This window comes from Anolis carolinensis, chromosome 1, assembly GCF_035594765.1.
Source record: "Anolis carolinensis isolate JA03-04 chromosome 1, rAnoCar3.1.pri, whole genome shotgun sequence".
Taxonomy (NCBI): Eukaryota; Metazoa; Chordata; class Lepidosauria; order Squamata; family Dactyloidae; genus Anolis; species Anolis carolinensis.
Genome location: NC_085841.1, coordinates 66518190 through 66536996, shown reverse-complemented (window position 1 = coordinate 66536996; position 18807 = coordinate 66518190). Strand labels below are relative to the sequence as shown.

At 38.8% G+C, this 18807-nt stretch overlaps 1 protein-coding gene across 5 annotated transcripts in view; it reads left to right on the top strand.

Moving 5' to 3' along the window:
• LOC100565553 (uncharacterized) overlaps positions 1–18807 on the top strand; it is a 52490-nt gene that overhangs the window by 24961 nt on the left and 8722 nt on the right. For all 5 annotated transcript variants that reach the window (XR_010004615.1, XM_008124750.3, XM_008124755.3 and 2 more), the window contains exons 8-18: positions 2609–3983; positions 5336–5462; positions 8402–8564; positions 9822–10037; positions 10848–10994; positions 12460–12609; positions 13645–13756; positions 13945–14048; positions 15555–15710; positions 16129–16230; positions 18599–18739. Coding sequence is in view for 4 of the 5 variants with exons in the window: in XM_008124750.3 (XP_008122957.2) it covers positions 2609–3983; positions 5336–5462; positions 8402–8564; positions 9822–10037; positions 10848–10994; positions 12460–12609; positions 13645–13756; positions 13945–14048; positions 15555–15710; positions 16129–16230; positions 18599–18739 (2793 nt within the window). In the remaining variant the exon portion in view is untranslated. The remainder of the gene's footprint in view (positions 1–2608; positions 3984–5335; positions 5463–8401; positions 8565–9821; positions 10038–10847; positions 10995–12459; positions 12610–13644; positions 13757–13944; positions 14049–15554; positions 15711–16128; positions 16231–18598; positions 18740–18807) is intronic.

The window sequence follows — 18807 nt, the reverse complement described above, 5'->3', positions numbered from 1 at the left end:
GCTTCTCATCCTCCCCTCATGCCTCACGCCTTACGCCTCCCGCCTGGGCCATCTTTCCCCGCGTCACACACTTCCCTCCTGAGCCGTCTTCCCTCTCCGTCAATTTGTCTACTTCTCGTCCTTGATACACACTCTTTCGCCTTTCACGCCTCCTACCGCGTCGTCTCCCCCCTCTCCGCCTCTTCGCCTCTCTTTCTGTTTCACGTCTCCGTCTTCAACAACCTCCCACTTGTTCTCAGTCCTCAGTCTTCCCCGGACTCTATGGTAGGCCTACCGTGAGTCTCGGGGTACTCTCTTGCTTTCTGGCTTCCTCTTTTCTTTATTTATTTCAACCGCTATTCCCTTTCCGGTTCTATCTCTTCCATCCGGGGTCTTGGGCTTCACCGTGACGTCAGCGCTCTGTTAGACTAAACAACCCGGCCTCAAGGTCGATCCTCCGCTTCTCCTCCTCCCACCTGGCAATCTTCCAAGTGGGTTTTAATATTTCAATATATTTCACTTATGGTAAATATATCTGACCTTTATTTCATCTTATTCTTCTACTTTGGTCCACAATTTCCTTATTATTAATTTCAGCTTAGTTTAACTGAGTTCTCGCTCTCTCCCGTCCTTTTTAAGCTTTCCTCTTATCAGTTATGAGGATTCTTTTTAGGGGGGGGGGGGGAAATGGAGTACCTTGCTCTCTTTGTCGTTCTTCGTTTTTCTTTCTTCGGTTTCGCTGTGTCAGACACTAGAACCGTAGACACTGTGCATCGATCCTTTCCTGTTGATGTTTTCTTCTGCGAAAGTTTTCCCAGTTTTGGGAAGTGTGGCCAGCGACCGTTCTCAGGCTCCTTTCGTCCCGTCTGTTCTCTTCAGACCGGCTACTACCACCCTTGCTGGACCTCTCGGGTGTTCCCCTTGAGGGAGAACGTCCTCTGGGTCTCTTGGCAGAGGTTTGTGATGGTTTGGCTGCCTCCAGATCTCGATCCGTCCGGAGTTGGGGTATATCCAACCCCTATTCGGTCAAAGAAGAGTCTAGTGCCTGAGAGCTCTCAGGACACTCGACCGGTCGCCATGATGCCGCACCCGGAAGTCTTCTCACCCCAGAGGGGACTCAACGAATGAATATTAACTTAATGTTCATGTGGTCTGCCCTTGTTTTCATTGTCTCCTTGTTTTATTTTGTAATGGATACTATTTATTGTATTGCTTATTGTATTGTGATGTGCTGTTCTTTTATATGCTGTTTATATTGTATTGTTTTGGGCATGGCCCCATGTAAGCCGACCCGAGTCCCCGTTGGGGAGATGGTGGTGGGGTATAAATAACGTTTTATTATTATTATTATTATTATTATTATTATTATTATTATTATTATTATTATTATATTAACACCCCTCTCTCATGCTGAAATAAAGAATGCTGTGACAATGTCAGCAAAGATTCCCATTCAACCATTTCACTGAGTGAAAAACATGTGCAGCTACAGAAATTACACTGAACTTTGAGGTTTGGGAAAATACAACCACATTCTATTCTTTCTTCATCCATTATAGTTTCCTCTTTGCAAGGAAAAACAGCAGATCAGATTCAGATTTTGATTTTGATGAGACTGATTTCTTTGTGATGGCTACGGTCTCATTCCATGATTTACGTGAGTCTGAAATATATTGGGCCTGATTTAAACCTCTGCATTGGGGCTAGCCTGTTCTCTCCTGTAAGTTAAAAATGAGGAATTCTCATATGGACATGAGGCATTTTTCTCTGTAGAACAAATTGGCAGTCCTCTCCCATGTTAATTTCTGCTTTGATTTACATACCCTGTGCAAGTGCTAACATTTGACATCAAGGGTATACTCATAATAAAATAAAATGGGCCCAACTATTTCTATTAAGACATATTTTATCTACATAACAAGTTTTTAAATTACTGTTTTAAATGGCTGTTGAGATAACATGTTCTTAATGTCATTTGTTATTAATTAAAGTGATTGCCTTGTTACATGAGAATGTAGGAGGCTGCCTGCTGTTGAGACAGAAATTTACTCTACTTTGACCTTGTACTGTCAATTCAGATTTGCAAGGGCTCCCTAAGCTTAGAGATAGGATTATTTTTTAGCAGTGTCTGGGCATTTCTTAATTTTTTTAGTAGTTATCCAAGCAAGTACTAACTTAACCAGGGCTAACCCTGCAAGAAAAAATCCAATGCGTTTGAATAGTGGACGGTTATGAACTGTAGCCTATGTATTCTTAGTCCCAATAGAGCAAACCCAATAAATTAGTGGAGTTTGTATACATGTTCCTTTACTTTTTTTTATAACCTAATCCTAGTCAAATAACCTCATCCCCATGATCAAAATCCCAAAAATTAATGCACCATATTTTGCACTTTTCCACCCTCTCCTTGATTTAACTGAATGTCCTACCTCACTCTAATGTTGAGAATGTTTGTACTTTGTTTCCTTCACCCTATAACACACTATTGCACCTTAGTTCTAATTGCCCTCCCTGTCACTCCTTCCTCTAAACTGATGGACCTTTTTATCTAATTATTTTATGTTCCAAATTGGTATAATAATTATAATTATTGTATATATTAATGTATAATTAATTACATTACTTGCAGATCCCCTGTGAGAACAAAGTGACAGCTCAAAAATCATTTCTGAAACATGGAGAAGGTGTGGCAAAGCTTGAACAAAACAGAAAAGACCTTGATAGAGAACCAGCCAAACCCCTGAGAAGAGTCAGCTTTGATTGCCAGAATAACATTTCTTGGCCTTCTCAGATTGAAAAGCTATCTGGAAAATGTTCACCATTGAAAAGGCAAATTAGCAGCCCAACAGTTCTTTTCCTTGGTGACAAAAATACAAATTGTATCATTTCCAAGGATGATCTAAAAACTAATCTTAATAATTATGAACATAGATCAGATGAAAGAAAAGACAGCAGTGACATTAGGAGTCATGATAGTGAAGGGAGAAAAGATGGGAAAGAATCTTGCATACCTTCTCAGATAAACTGGTCTGAATGTTCATACCTGTGTAATGAACAGATATGTGAAATTAAGCCACAGGTGATTGAAAAAGCAGAAGTCACATGCCTTGTTTGTGAACCTTATCATAATATACTTGAGAACAGACCCATAGATCATAAAGTTCCATTGTGGCTTATGAAGAACACAGAGAGCAATATCTTACAGCAGGTAGATGAAGGGCCCGTGGATGCCTCACCAAATATCTTGGACCTTCATGATGGAGAAAACAACCAAGTCATTCAAGGGGATCAGATCTCTGGACTACAAGTTATTGAAGGTCTTGGTAGAACCAGGCAATGTAAAAATGAACATTGTGTTGCTGTGGAGAAAAGCCCAGAGATTCAAGAAGGGTTTAAGAAAGTCAATGATCAAATAGTAAAAGTTACACCTAAACTAGAGAGAAAACAGATAACCATAGCTGCTGACTCACAGAGGAAGCATCGCAATAGTACAGGCACTGCTGATACATGGGAAGGAAAACACCTCTCTGGTGAATCAGTGTACACATCTACTGAAAGTGAAGATGAACATCAATCCCATTACTCCGAGTATCTTATAAAGCATAGTCCCCTTAAAACATCCAAAACAAGCAAAAGTGTAGATCTTTCTGATGCCGACTATGCCACAGACGAGCCTAGTGGAACAGAAGATTATTCCTGGAAAGGTTTGCTGGCCAAGAGGGCTGGTGGACAACAACCAACAGGACAACAGAAAGTCTCCACAATTGCAAGCAGCGGCAGCAGCAGTAGTGAATCAAGTGTCAGCAATAAGACTTTCTTCCACCTAAGAAAATCTTCTTCATATTCTCTGAAAGCTGCAAGAGATGGAAAAGACCTTGAAAAGAGGAGCAGTTATGGCCCAGAATTCAACCTTCAGCCTTCTCCTTTGTCTAGTGATCTTGCAGCTAGCCTGTTCCCTTGGTTCAGGAGGAAAGCAAATCTAGATGATAAGAGAACTAAACTAGGTAAGAAGGTTTTCAAACGTTACCATTGACTTCACTGTATAAACAACAAATTCAGAGAAGTGTTCACACAGACAAACATTGTGTGATCCTTCAAATGCAAGTCACATTTTTTAGCTTAACTGTCATTTATCTGTGTGTCTAAAGCAAACCGGTTGTTGGCTTGTTATATGTTGCTGCTAGAAAATGATCATATCCAAATTATTAAAGAAGAAGCTGTACCTTGTTGGAGGCTGATTACATATTTTTTGCTTGCTTGGTAGCATCAGAAGAAAAAAAGGAGAGCAACAGAAGAAAGAAAGGAAGGGAGCAACAGAAGAGATAAATAAAGGAGGGGGTAATAGGGGGGTAGTGACGGGGGGGGGGGGAGCAGGGCCATAGCCGGGGTGTGTGTTAAAAGTTCAACCCCCCCCCCCCCCCCGAAATGTGTCAGGTTAAAAAAAGTGGTTTACTCATAAATTGGTCATAAATTGAGCAAACCAGGTTTCGGGGGGGGGGGGGTTGAACCCTAACCTCCCCCTCTGGCTATGGGCCTGGGGGGGGAGGTTTAGCGATGCTTTCTCCCAGTTGCGGGCAGGGCTTCTGCTGGAACTCACACAACGCTGAATTCACCCTGTCTGATGTGGTCCCAAGTCTCACTTTTGTTAGGGAATCATATTTTAGAGGACAATATTGTTGGGAAGCTTCCCATAGATTATATGCAATCTGAACTATGATATGGAAGCAACATTTCAGCAAACAGATACCCATTAATATCTTTATGGTAGTCAGAAGAAATTATCACCAATTCATCTCTATGATTTTTCAGCTTCACAGCTCTTTGCAAATACTTGTTTATAATTTACAGATATCTTCATACTCATTTCTAGGTACAGTGTGCAGCTAGACCTCTGTATGGCACAGCTCTTAGCTTCCCTCACACTGTAATGTATTTTGATATATATAGTAGGTTTTATTGATAGTTGTATTATCTAACCTGGGTGTGTGGAAAGTACAGTCTATGACCTCCATATTGTTCCCAGGGCCATTCTTCTTCTTCTTCTTCTTCTTCTTCTTCTTCTTCTTCTTCTTCTTCTTCTTCTTCTTCTTCTTCTTCATATTATTATTATTCATAATAATAATAATAATAATAATAATAATAATAATAATAATAATAATAATAATAATAATATGATCCCAAATGCCCCTGAGGCACATGTAATAATTTTGCCACCACTGGTGAGTCACTTCCTCTTGAAAATAAAACTTTTCTTTGGCAAGAATGACACAGAGAGGGGCAAAAACAGAGAGGGGCGATAACAATTTAAAATGCATACTGATTAATCACAGCATATTAACGTGGTCATTTTTTGTAGAGGAAGCTCAAAAAAGGAGCTTGAGCAAATTAGAAGAATGTGAGAAGGCTGTTCCAGTGTATCACAGAGAAACCTCTCTGTTAGCTCAAATGAAAGAAGAGCAAGCCAAAGCAATGGATTTTCTCAGGTATGAAAATAATGTAATTATTAACTAACTGGTGATGAATAATTGCAGTAATTTGAGATGAATAACAGTAAAAACATATTTTATTATTCTTATATTTGAAGTATTGTTCCAAAGTATTGCATAAATTCACTGTATCCACAAGGAATGTGATCCCCCCCCAAATTTTAATTAACAAAAAACACAAAAAAAATAAAAGTAACAATACTTATAATTAAATAAACATAGACATCCTTAGATGGCCCAACAAACATACATCTTTACCTGTAACTCTAAAACTACCAACATATACATACATTAGTTTTAAAAGTGGATTTCAAGCTTCTCTTTTCTTAGTTTCTCTATAAATTTAACATTATATCTCACAAATTGTTTGTTTCTGTTTGTTTTAACATTTACAGTTGCACTGTGCCCACAAGGAATGTGATTCTGAATTTACCCCAGAAACAGGAAACCATGGATAACAGTGAACCTTACTAAAATGAACAACCTCTACTAGAAGTTACCATAGGGTCATGCTGGAGGACCTAGTAGCTGTCTACATCCTCCAAGGCCACTCTATAGCAACTTCTGGCAGAATCATGCCATGTAATAACCTAGACCTCATTTACACTGACCACTTAGGATGGTAAAGGTGAGGATCAGCCAAACACTGCACAGGGCTCGTTTGCAACAATGCAGTGCAAGGCCACCTTAATGCAGCCTTGCCTCACATTACCCAAAATTGGAGGAAAGTCCGAATTCTGGTTCAGAAAATTCCCAGAGGGACTATTTTGTTGGACGCAAGTAGATGAAACACTAGTACTGGTTCAAAGTGTATAGAGGCCATACTGTAGTAAAAATAAAATAAGTAGTTAAAATATGAGCATTTTCAAAGCCTAAATCTCAGAATCAAATGCACACGCAAAGCACTATCAAGCTAGGACCCTTCTACACAGGCCCTAAAATGCAGAAGAAACTGGGATAAAAGGGGGTGAGATGGGTGGTTAAATGACTAAATGACATTTGCTGAAAATGCATGCTGGATCACATTAATAGCTGAAAAACACCTGTTTAAAAGGTGCACTTAAAATCTGCAGATACTTTGAATAGCTAAAAAAGATAAATAAGCAAGAAAAGATAAACTAGAACAAATCAGACTGAAACTCTCTCTAGAAACCCAGATGACTAAACTGACACTATTGTTCTTCGGCCATATCATAAAAGCAATGACACACTAGAAGAGACAATGATGCTTGGTAAAGTGGATGGAGTAAAACAAAAGGAAGACCATTTTCCAGATGGAAAGAATCAGGAAGCACTGGCACTTGAATGTGCAAGATCTGAGCTGGGCTATTGATGATAGGCTTATTTGGAAGTCTTTCATTCACAGGGTAATCATATATTGAAGCAATTAACAACAAACAAATTACTGCTACTGGTTTAGCAGGACATAATTTGATACAGTAAAACACAGCTTCATAGGTTTATTTTCTTATAAACTAGTTGTGCTCCTTCTAAGTAAGATGCATTATCTTGCCAATATCCATTTATATAATTTAAATGCAGCTATTTTTATGTGAGGAAATTATTGGGATAGCAGTTGAAAGTTGGGCACAGAGAAGAATGTACTTAACCTATTGCTGGTGGCACAGAGGGTTAAACCACTGAGCTGCTGAACTTCCTGACCGAAAGTTTGGCTGTTCATGTCCAGGAAGCAGGGTAATTTCCTGCTGTTAGGCCCAGCTTCTCCCAATGTAGAAGTTTGAAAACATGCAAATGCGAGTAGATCAATAGGTACCGCTCCAGCGGGAAGGTAATGGTACTCCACGCAGTCATGCCAGCCACATGACCTTAGAGGTGTCTTTGGACAATGCTGGCTCTTTGGCTTAGAAATGGAGATGAACACCAACCCCCAGAGTCGGACACGACTAGACTTAATTTCAGGGGAAAGCTTTACCTTTATCCATTTTTCTTGTCAACATCAGTGGTCCACTATAGAAATAGGAAAAAAATTACAAACAGAATATTCACAGGTTGAAACTTATTCTGAGCAGAAACTGCAGGTGGTCTTTTGCACAGAAAATGGTATTTTCTGCACAGGAAACATTTTCTGTGTAGAAAATGGTATTTCTTCATAGAAACATTATTTCTATGCTACTTTGAGTCTCATTGTGGAGAGAAAAACAGCATTATTATTATTATTATTATTATTATCATCATCATCATCATTATCAACAACAACAACAACAACAATTTTCTCTATGGAAAACACTGTAATGGAATGAAAGATTTGAATATAAAACAGCATTTTGAGAAGAGGAAAAAATAATATTCTTGTGTAGAAATTCCTGTGCAGAAAGGCTATTTTTAAACAAAACAACTACATGCAAATTTTACACAGAATATGGGTGCAGCTATACTGTAGAATCAATTCAGCTTGACATTACTCTAAATGCAATGACTCAATGAAATAGACTCATGGCAGTTGTCCATTTGTAAGTTCTTTAGCCTTATCTGCTAAAGAATGCTGGTGCCTCATCAAACTACAAACTACATCAAACTACAGGATTTCATAGCACTGAGCCATGATAGTTAAAGTGATGTCAAAGTTCATTAATCCTACAGTGTAGATGCACACCTTTAGCCCCAAATTGTAAATAAAATTGAAAAACCGTGTTGTTTTTGAAGATATTCTCACAGCAGGAAGAAATTTGCTAAAATTATTCATTGCTTTCTTTGAGAAGGAATTTTGTGAAGAACTGCATCCTAGTACATGTTGACTTTCTTGTTTGTGTTCTTGACCTTTTCATTGCATGGTTGAGAATTTCCTGTTACTTCACTGAGCACCTGCTTTGTGGCCAAATTCAAACTCTCTTATAGGTGTATTTAAAAGAATTCCTGACTCTCAGTACATGCAATATTCCTACTTTAATAAAACAAAATATTTTATTTTTCAACAGAAAACAAATAAGTCAGCTTGATGCCCTTGGATCTCAGAAATCACATCCCTCACAAGTGTTCAAGAGGGACCAAGCTCTGAAACTCCAGAAAGAAGAAGCAGAAACAGAAGCTGGCAAGCACACCATTCTAAGGGAAGAGGAGGGAGAAGTTGGTGAAATCCAAGTAAGTGACTGTTTTTGGTATATTGGTGCTAAAGTTGTTAATCTATTCTTAATGATTGTGTGGTGCTGGTTGTTGGACTCATTCCTCCTATTCCATTTTGTTCTAAGAAAAACCATGTAAAGTCAGGTAATTTGAGGGGCCATGAATGGCTCAAAATAATGATATGAGTGCTGGCCTATGCTGCCCTCATCAGACACCCACAGGCAGCACCAGTAGGCCCCGCCTGCACCTCATTGCCTCAGCGAACAAGAAGGAATACAGTACAGTACATTAAAAGAGGAAGGGAGGGAAGGATGCTATATTTATTAAAATAAATACAGTGTCCCTACTTCACGGATTTTCACTTATTGAGGGAGGTCCTGGAACATAACCCCCACGATAAGTGAGGGAACACTGTAATGTATGTTATGATACTATATTTATTTTTATTCCTATTTTTTTGGATTCCCAGGGAAAGAGAAAGAGAATCCTATATTTATTTATTTGGATTTTTCCCTTTTATAATTGAAGAAAATGAATTATGAGGATTATTATTATGATCATGATTTACTTTATACCCCTTTCTCTTTGAGGGGAGTCAACGTGGCTAACAACCACACACATTAATCAATTTAAACAAAGCAAATACAATTTTTTTTAAAAAAAAACATTTAAATAATACTGTGTGTCTGGTTAAAAATACACGCAAAAATAAAAATACAATTAAAATGCATTTCAAACACACAATCTCCCAATAGTTACATTCACAACCGTGAAATGTTCTAGTGCTTGCAAGTACAGCTAGCAGGGCCCTTCTATAACATTTTTCATTACTGTTCCATTAACCGAGAGGATTCCAAAAAGGGTCCTAGACAGAGAAGGATAGTCTATTTTATGGAAGTAGAGAGTTGAAGAAGGAAAATCATTTCCCCCATTTTCCCTGGCTATTCTCTCTCCCCACTTCTCATGTCATAAATGATGCTTGTTTGAATGATGGCAACATGGATGGGGGGACTAACAAAAACACAGAGGGAAATGGTTTTACTCCTTCAACTCCTCCCTGCTGTAAATTGAACTATCCTTCTCTGTCCAGCGCCCCCTGTGGCCTCTGCCTCTGCCCAGATGATGGAACAGTATCCATTTTTCTTTTCAGTGTTATGTAAATGGTGCCACCCCCACCGCCTAGTTTCCAGGTGCCAATCGTGTTCTGTAAGCATATGAGGGAGAAAGCCCCACGAACACCTTTTCTTTAAATATTCACAATATTTCTAATGATAGATGTTAAAGCAGCAAGTAGAAGAGCTGCAGGAGGAGTTTAGAAGAAATGAAACTCAGTGGCACACTGCCCATGAGGAGTTAAGAAGTCAAGTTGAAGCACTTACCAAACAGAACTTGGAACTTCAAGATGAACTCAAAATCTCTGAACATCAGAAAATGGAAGTGGAAAGAAAATACAGAACTATGGATTTTCCTCATAGAAAAGCAGACACTCTGGTAGTACAAGCAGATTGTTTATTTTTGACTTCTTGACTTGTTTCCCCATGTCTGTTGCTGAGAAAGGGCTGCAGCTCTTCTTAGGAAGACAACTCACTGTCAATGTATTCCACTGATGGGATGAATTACAGTTTTAGTACGTTGCATTAACTTACAGTTAGAATATTCCTCATATGAATGGGAGAAGTTTTAACATCCCTATTTTTCCTTGGCTCATTGCCACACTGGGCCATGTATTTGGGGAAGGACGCTGTGGCCTGCTCAGAGGAGCAACAGAGTGGGATTCATCATGAGCATGTAAATTTGAGCAGGATCCCAGAATTTCAAATATCAGCTTTAAAAATGCATTTTGTCAACTGTTTTGAGTTCTTAAATTGAATTCATTATTATTGTTAATATTTTTTTATTTATCTTACTGTTTGCTCTTTTAATCAGTCTATTGATGGTTACTTTTTAACAAAACCATGAACAGCTTGCAAACTAGAGATGGGAACCTGGCACTTCCCCCCTTCCCTATTCCGCGAGGGAAATGTCATTGCCTGGCTTCCTCCATTATTTCCTCATTTTGCCTTTTGATGATATGGGAAGCCTCCTTTGTTGTCAGGGCTCAGACATATGATGCTTTTAACACAGAGCCAGGATGAAGCCCTGCCGAAAGTAGTCCTGCGTCATGTGATGGGCTCTGTCTGGCCTATAATGGAGCTCAGACCTTGTGTGATGAGGTTGAAAGACTCTTGTAGCCTTAGTGTTGTTTACTTTTGGGTACATTAAACATTATTTATTGTTAATATATCATCATTTATTCAACAGGTCTCAGCAGCTATTTTGAGAGAGGCATCATCACAGGAGAATCTCGATGAAGTACCACTTCAGAGCAGCCACAAACATCTCAGCAATGAGCATGGAGGAAGGAAAACAGCTCTGGATGGGTTTGCTTCTGGAGATAAAAGGACACAGGTTTTCAAAATCTTGATGGACGAATAATGAATGATTGAATGTTTACAATAAATTAAATGTGATGTTATTTTACAATGGCCAAATAGCCTCATCTCAAAAGGCAGATGGATTCCAATTGCATCAGAATAATAGTAATATAATAATGGGGTGGCTCAGGAAAAGCACTCAATAGTGCAACAACATACAAAATACAGTGAGTTACATGAACATATAAGTCAATAACAAGGTAAGTTTATATAACAATGTACATAAGACAACATATAAAACCCCCTATTGATTTAAAAAATCAATAAAACACAGCAAAGGCTGAGAATATAAGCAGGCTATATACAATATCAGTTCCATAAAGTGCTAACATGAAACAATCACTAGGTCCTCGAGTTTAATAATTAAGGTACTAACCATGGTCAAAGGCTTGTTTAAAAAGCCTTTGTTTGCAGCTTGTTACATGATGTCATTGTTCTCCCATGGGATACTGTTTGGAAATTATTTCTTTTTATTACACAAAATTTCTATTAATGACCTCTTTCCTTGTCTTTGTTGTGCTATGACTTTATATGCAGAAGCTCAGTGGCACTTTTTGCCAATTTTGGTAGTCAGGGAGTATGGTTTGAGTGGGAAGATAACAGGGTAGAAGGAAATGATTTCCTTTCAACTGGCAAAGTAAATGTAAGAAATTTTAAGCTCTTAATTTTTTTTATAGAAATTCAATATCATTCAATATTTGAGATAATACCATTGACCCACCTCATACTGCAAGAACTTTGCTACCTAGTTCTAAGGCATACAAGGTTTCTGTAGGATTACAGTGAGATAAATGTTCTGAGTACTTAAAAATAGGTTTGTGCATTTGTATGGAATTACTTACTGTTTCTGTTTGTTCCATTTGTATGGCCTCATTTCCATTTCTGTCTGCCGCTTATGGAAATGGGCTCCCATATAAATGAGCTTTTCCGTCCAAGGTCCAAAAAACCCCCAAAATTTATCAGGCCATGGGGGCAAAGCACCAAGCCCTGTGAGCCAGGCCTATGAGCATCAAGCGTTCAACGCTCAACTGTAGGCCCTGCAAGCCGGGCCTATGAGACATTGAGAGAGCTCAATGCTCTTAGGTCCAACAGGCAGGGCCTACAAGCATCGAGTGCCTAGAGCTTGGTTGAAGACCCTGTAAGCCAGGGTCTACAGCCAAGCACCAAAAATCAACTGACCAAATAGCTTCCGTTCCCCTCTGCCTTTCATTTCACTGTTTCTTTTGTTCCCATGGGATTGTACCATTCTGTGCAATCTGAATGGACGAAACCATGAAAGAAACAGATGAAACAGCATTTGGGTCCTACTGTACTTAAAAGCATCATATAAGTATTAATTAGATTAATTATATACTAAAAAACTGGCATAATTGAGTTGTTAAGTGTTTACTAATAAGAGGGCAAAAACTAAAATCATTCATTTTTTAATTGTCTGCTAGTCAAAAAGAAGTCCGCTACAGAGGTCAGAGTCACTGAAATCTGTAACAGGAGACCAAAGACTGAAGAGTCCACCAAAGGTCCTTCGTAGCAGAAGCGCAATGCCCACAGGTTGGAGGACACCCCATCAGATGCCCTCTGAAGTTCACAGAGTAATTCATTGTCTGATTAGCATTAGTTCTTTAGTATTTATAGTTAATTTGTCTTTCCAAGATATATTTGTAGAACAAAACTCCAATCTAGAAAGTTACAATCTTTGAAGAAACTATACAGAGAAATATTCTTTTTTTCCCCCCATGCAGCCGTTGTGTAATATTGCCTCAAGCTCATTTGCAGGCTGAATTTAAGTTTGTTTTGTCACGTGATATCTTCCAATGAAAAAAAAGAGTATTTTCACCTAAATCCACTGTGAGTTATGGGACTCGATAAAACAGCATCTTTGACACATTTTGGGAATGCAGCTGCAGTGCAATTTGCTATTTTTGTGATGTATTTTTATTTACCACCACCCTGGCCATTTTCTACTAAAACTGAAGAAGTCCAGTACTAACAGCAACAAGTTGGGCATTTATTTTGGAACAAAGACAGAAAAGGCAATGAGGTTACATGACCCCTCGTACTTTTTCACAATTGCCTTTTACCTGGGTTTTCATGTGCTATGGCTTTTGGGCATTATTTCATGATGTACATTCCTTGTAGATTTTTTTTTTTAGAGTTGTGGCCATTTTTGTAGTGCTGTCAAGCATCCTGGGGCTTTTGTGCTAGTAGCCTGACCAATTTGTCTGGAAGAAAATCTGAAGTAACTTAATGAAGGTCTCTGCCTACTGTTTTTTATCTGACAGAGGTTCTTTTCCATTGAAGAAGACATTCATACAATCCACACAATGGCCAAGAAACTATTCAGTTCTGGTGGAAGATTTTGCTAGAATACCTTTGCAATGTTCTTGTCTGGACTGTTCTTGTCCATTGCACTGTAGGCAAATAGGACTGTTTGTAAAAAGTAATAATAAAATTCTTGCCAATTGCTCTGTTTATAGGGGGGCGGGAATCCTGGTTTTTTTGGGGTTTTTTTTTGCTCAGTACAGAAATGTAGACAGAATTACTGTCTAATTCTCAAATGTGTTAAGCAAAAAAGTAAGGATATTCTGTCTTCATTTGTTTTATATATTTTTTGCATTTTATTGTAGGCTTTTTTTCAGCAGGCTCATAATCAGCAACCAAGTTATGGAAAAAATTCCTTGTTGTCTACATCTAACCTAAATGCAGTTCAGGATGAAAGTCAATCTTTATATGTAAAAGGTAAAATATATTCACACGAAGTATTTATTGATTGGAGAAAAAGTATTCTTGCTCAAAAGATGTTACTTTTGCTAGCTAATAATAAGAACAAGAATATGGGCTTCAAAAGGCAGGCCTTGAATTACCTCTGCCTTAAATTTTGTAATTCCTAAAAGTTTGCTTATCTAGGGATAATTTAATTTCTCTAGGTACACACAGCACCACTTCTGGTAGTTCAGAAGATACAATCTTTTTCAACAGAGAAAGCAATGATCTTTCAAGTTCTGCAAACCTGAGTAATTTGGAAATAACGGTAAGTTTTAGGAGGCTGATAAATGATATGCCCACTTCATCAAGCAGCTAAAGTTGTAGTGCAGGGTGAGAAAGACGCCTGGTTGGTGCCTCCTGATGCTGCTTTTCCTATCAGTTCCCAACCTTGCTTGGGGAGCTGCAGTGATCCTGCCAACTCTCATTTGTGCAGAACTTCTCCCCACCTTGGCTGGAGTGACCTCCATGTCCCATTTTCACTCTGGTCAGCTGAGAGAGAGACAGTTCTCTCCAAGCATCATCTCACCCTCCCTCTCTAGGTTTGGGCTGATTTTTGTTACATATTTGACACCTCTTTGTGGTGGTGGTTGGCATGGATCCAGGAGGGGGCAAGCAAGGGATATATGTCATTGCAATTTGGTGAGGGTCCCCACAAAGGGTGAATAGCATGTGTGACAGGGAGCCGGCCATGCCTCGTCAAGGGCAGGCATTTTACACACACTCCCAGGTAGCTGTGTGACCACACTAAGATTCCACCAAACGGGCACTTTAGTGGCCATCTCATGGGATTCAGCAGCAAGCTTGCTCACTAGGTTCATTGATAAAAATGCAGGTGTTTGATCCCTGAATCCAGACCCATGCAGGTTCCAACCCTATTACATCAGTAACCAAATAAAGCTGTGGCCCATTTCTTTCCACTGTATGGTATGTTTGATCTCACCACTGCATATGCAAAACTCAATTACAGCAGGATAAAAGTGCATTTGAAGGGGGCTTCCTACTCAATGCTGTGGTTCTCCCATAATCATTTTGCTCTTGAATCATGATCAGCATGCCTATTTTCATTGTCGAAAAAAAATGGTTTTCACCACTCTTCCTCATGCAATAGTCTCCTTCTGTTGCAATTCTGATATTGCAAAATGAAGGAAGGTCACATGAGAATGCCGAAACTACACAACTGTACAGTTGCAGTAAAGTAGGGGGAAGGAAATATAAGGAGGACATGTTGCACACACTAGGTGAGCAAACAGGTGGAAAGTGAAGTTGTGTAGAAGACTGATCATAGGAATTTGTATCAACAAAGTGCCAAAAGTGTGCACTTGCAGTGAGGTGTGAAATTCATCATTATATGTTTCCATTTGCTTTAACTATATAATTGTAATGAGACAACAGGCTGGTGTAGCAAGTCTATAGACATAATCTATTGTACAAAGAACATGCCTATAATCCTACATTCAAATGAATACAAGAAAAATAGGAGAAGACATAGCTCAGTGTGCTATATTCAGAAATGATTTTTGCCTTTTAATATAGGAGGCTTCTTTATGCCAGGGCCAGCTCTACCAGTATTCCCAAACTAGTCCATAGCCTCTGGTGTTGTGTAGGGCATGATCTTACTGTATTGCCAATTGTGAAAAAAATGTGACTGACAATAACTGCTTTTAGGAAAATGGGGACAGATCAATGCTTTGTCTTCTACTGCAGGCAGCATAATGCTTTGGGTTAGTCTTGCTTTTGCGTGAATTCAGATTCTTGCTTAATGTCTCCACAGATTAAAGACAATCTCCATTGTAAAAGACCTCAGATGTCTAAGAAGCCCTCTGAACAGGTGACTTCCATGATGGACTCCAAAAGAAACAGTACGGTCTTAAATGGCAGGAAAACACCAGCAGAAAATAGTCCTGCTTTTGTGAATACTGGAGGAAAGGTTTGTTCTCTCAACAAACTGCCCATCTGACACTTTTTCTACCTATTCTTTCTGTTCCTATATATGATGAGGTTGGCGGGAGAGTTAAGTACTAATTAGTGATTCAGCCTGGTCCACTTGGACATTTCCCTTCCTTCCTGGCTATGAAGGCTAATTTGCTAAAATAGCTAAAACAGCTGGGAATTTTGACCACTAAATCACCCCATTTAACTGCATGAGAGTTAAACAGATTATTTGCAATGTGAAGTATTTTTAGGCTAAACTACACAGTTGGAAATTTTGATTTAATGTAAAAGTGGGAAAATGACCTAACACTCTCCAAGCATGTTGTATCACAGCTCTTCTGCCAGTTTTTGTAAGGGATGACACTCTTTACAGAAATGTATATGCTAATAAATTCATGTTTGATTGTTGCTAGGCTTCCCCTCTAAAATCAATACTGTCTAGAAAGTCATCATTACATCATGAAAGCCAGGAGGATGTGGAAGTGAAAGAAAAAATAGAGTATCCAGATGGAAAGGTAACAGATTTTAGATAAGTATAAAAATTAGGTAAGGGGCTATACTGACTGACAAATGAACTGAAAATGTGTATGTCAGTATATCTTATTTCTTTGGAATGATAGAAATGCAACATAAAGATTTCTGAAGTATATTTAAGAAATGGCGTATAGGATTACATTCTTCTCTCTCATCTTTACCACATTTTCACACATCCACCTTAACTGCTGTTAAAACTGGCATTAGGTAAAGGTAAAGGTTTCCCCTGACATTAAGTCCAGTTGTGTCTGACTCGGAATTGGTGCTCATCTCCATTTCTAAGCCGAAGAACTGGCATTGTCCATACAAATTGTACAAAAAAACTAGGAAATTAAATTAGGATTTGAAGCTTATTAGTAGACCTTTCCACAAATGAACTGAACGAATGCTCTTGCCAATTAATTGTTTAACTCTTATCTGGGCGTGATGTGTGTATCTGTTTAAATCTTGGTTGCCTATCTCTTCTTTGCTTCAAATGCCTTCAACACTGCCATCTGTATTTCTAATCTTAAGACTCAAAATACGTATTTTTTCTGGGCCAATACAGATTTTAAACCCTTTTCCATAATGTTTTTTTTTAATGAAGGCATGTTATTATGTGTATAGTATGTAGTTAGCTGTAGGATGCAGTACATATGCCTGATGCCTACAAGTCACTCAGGGAAGCTAGTGTTTGTACACACACAGCCTTAATGCACAAGGTTACCCTGAGTGCTATCAAGACAGCTGGATTCATGTGGCACATGCCTTCATTGCTGAAAATGTTCACCAGGGCTGCGCTTTCCATCTGCTCATTTAGAGTCTTGGATGATTTCCCAGGAGCTCTCTGCATGAAACAAAGCTAACTTCCTTGGAGCTGGCACACATGTGACGAGGGTCATGTTATGGCAAAATACAACTGCTGCAAACATATGTCTCCACCATATGGTGATTCATCAAAGTGCAGTTTGCAACTCTCCACGCAGAATCAGAAATCGCCAGGGGGATGGATTTTTTTTTGAAGATTTGTGGGGTAGAATTTTTAATGCAACTTTGTTAGCTCCGGACTTAAAATCTGCATAAGTCAGTGACAGGAGGATGCCTCCCATGCTGTGAAACTTTTAAAAGGAATTGTATGGCTGCTCTTCACATTTCTTTTGGAAATCATTTGCTACTTTGGAACAATGTTTCACCCTGTTCTTGTTGCTTGATCCTTTTGGGAGGAGGGGCATGAACATGAACATGAACATGTATCCAACCCACCCAAATAGAATGCTTACTAGCCAGTTTATGTTAGAATGCCATTATTTCCTGAAGGAATTGGAGTATAGGCATTCCCCAAGTTACGAACAAGATAGGTTCCTTAGGTTTGTTCTGAAATTGAATTTGTATGCAAGATAAGGTACATTTTAAATGTAACTCCATATATATATGTGTGTGTGTGTGTGTGTGTGTGTGTGTGTGTGTAAAGATTTTCCCCTGACATTAAGTCTAGTTGTGCCTGACTCTGGGGGTTGGTGCTCATCTCCATTTTTAAGCTGAAGAGCTGGCGTTGTCCGTAGACTCCTCCAAGGTCATGTGGCCGGCATGACTACATGGAGTACCGTTACATTCCCACTGGAGTGGTACCCACTGATCTACTCCCATTTGCATGTTTTCAAACTGCTAGGTTGGCAGAAGCTGGGGCTAACAGCAGGAGCTCACCCTGCTCCCTGGATTTAAACCACTGACCTTTCAGTCAACAAGTTCAGCAGTTCAGTGGTTTAACCCACTGTGCCACCAGGGGCTCCTAAACTGTATAATGAATCTGCACTGACCATATAATGCCAAAGTGTGGACAATATCTTGTGAGAGTTCTGAGCCATCAACAGTTCTTATGAATCTCAGAACCCCCATGAGAGACTCCCTTCTTGTGATACTGGAGAAAGACTTTATATGGGCCGGCCTCACCGTACTGACCAATCTTGATCTTACCTGGCAGTAGAGAGAACTTTCATATATTACTTTTTGAGACTTTTGAGAGCCTGAAAAAATATTTTTCATGAGTCGTGAAAAGTATTTTCTGTTTTAGAAAAGTGTGGATTTTGTACAGAATATGCCTGAAACGATAGCATTTTCTGCATGGGACACATTTTCAGTGTAGAAAATAAAATGTCTGCATTTTAGATGTTTTAAAATAGTATATTTCAATCAAAGTACTTTAGTTCAATTGCAAATTGCATATTGTGTGAGGGAGGAAAGATTGAAGGGGGACTCTGTATCATCATAATCATTATTTATATATTGCTTTTTCTCTCTTAAAAGAGATTCAAAGCAGTGAACAGTACTAAAAATAATACAATTTCAGCCTCACACATCTTTCTTTTAAAGGTGAAACAGGTGTTCATGGATGGACGAAGAATTACTATTTACCCCAATGGCACAAAAATGGAGATTGGTAGTGATAAAAGAACAACTGTTGTTACTTTCTACAACGGTGATATTAAGAAGATTTTGCCAGATCAGAGAGTGGTGGGTTTTTTGGTCTGTTTGTTTCCTCTTTGCTTCAATGCCAAGATATTTAACAGTTCTTATGATGT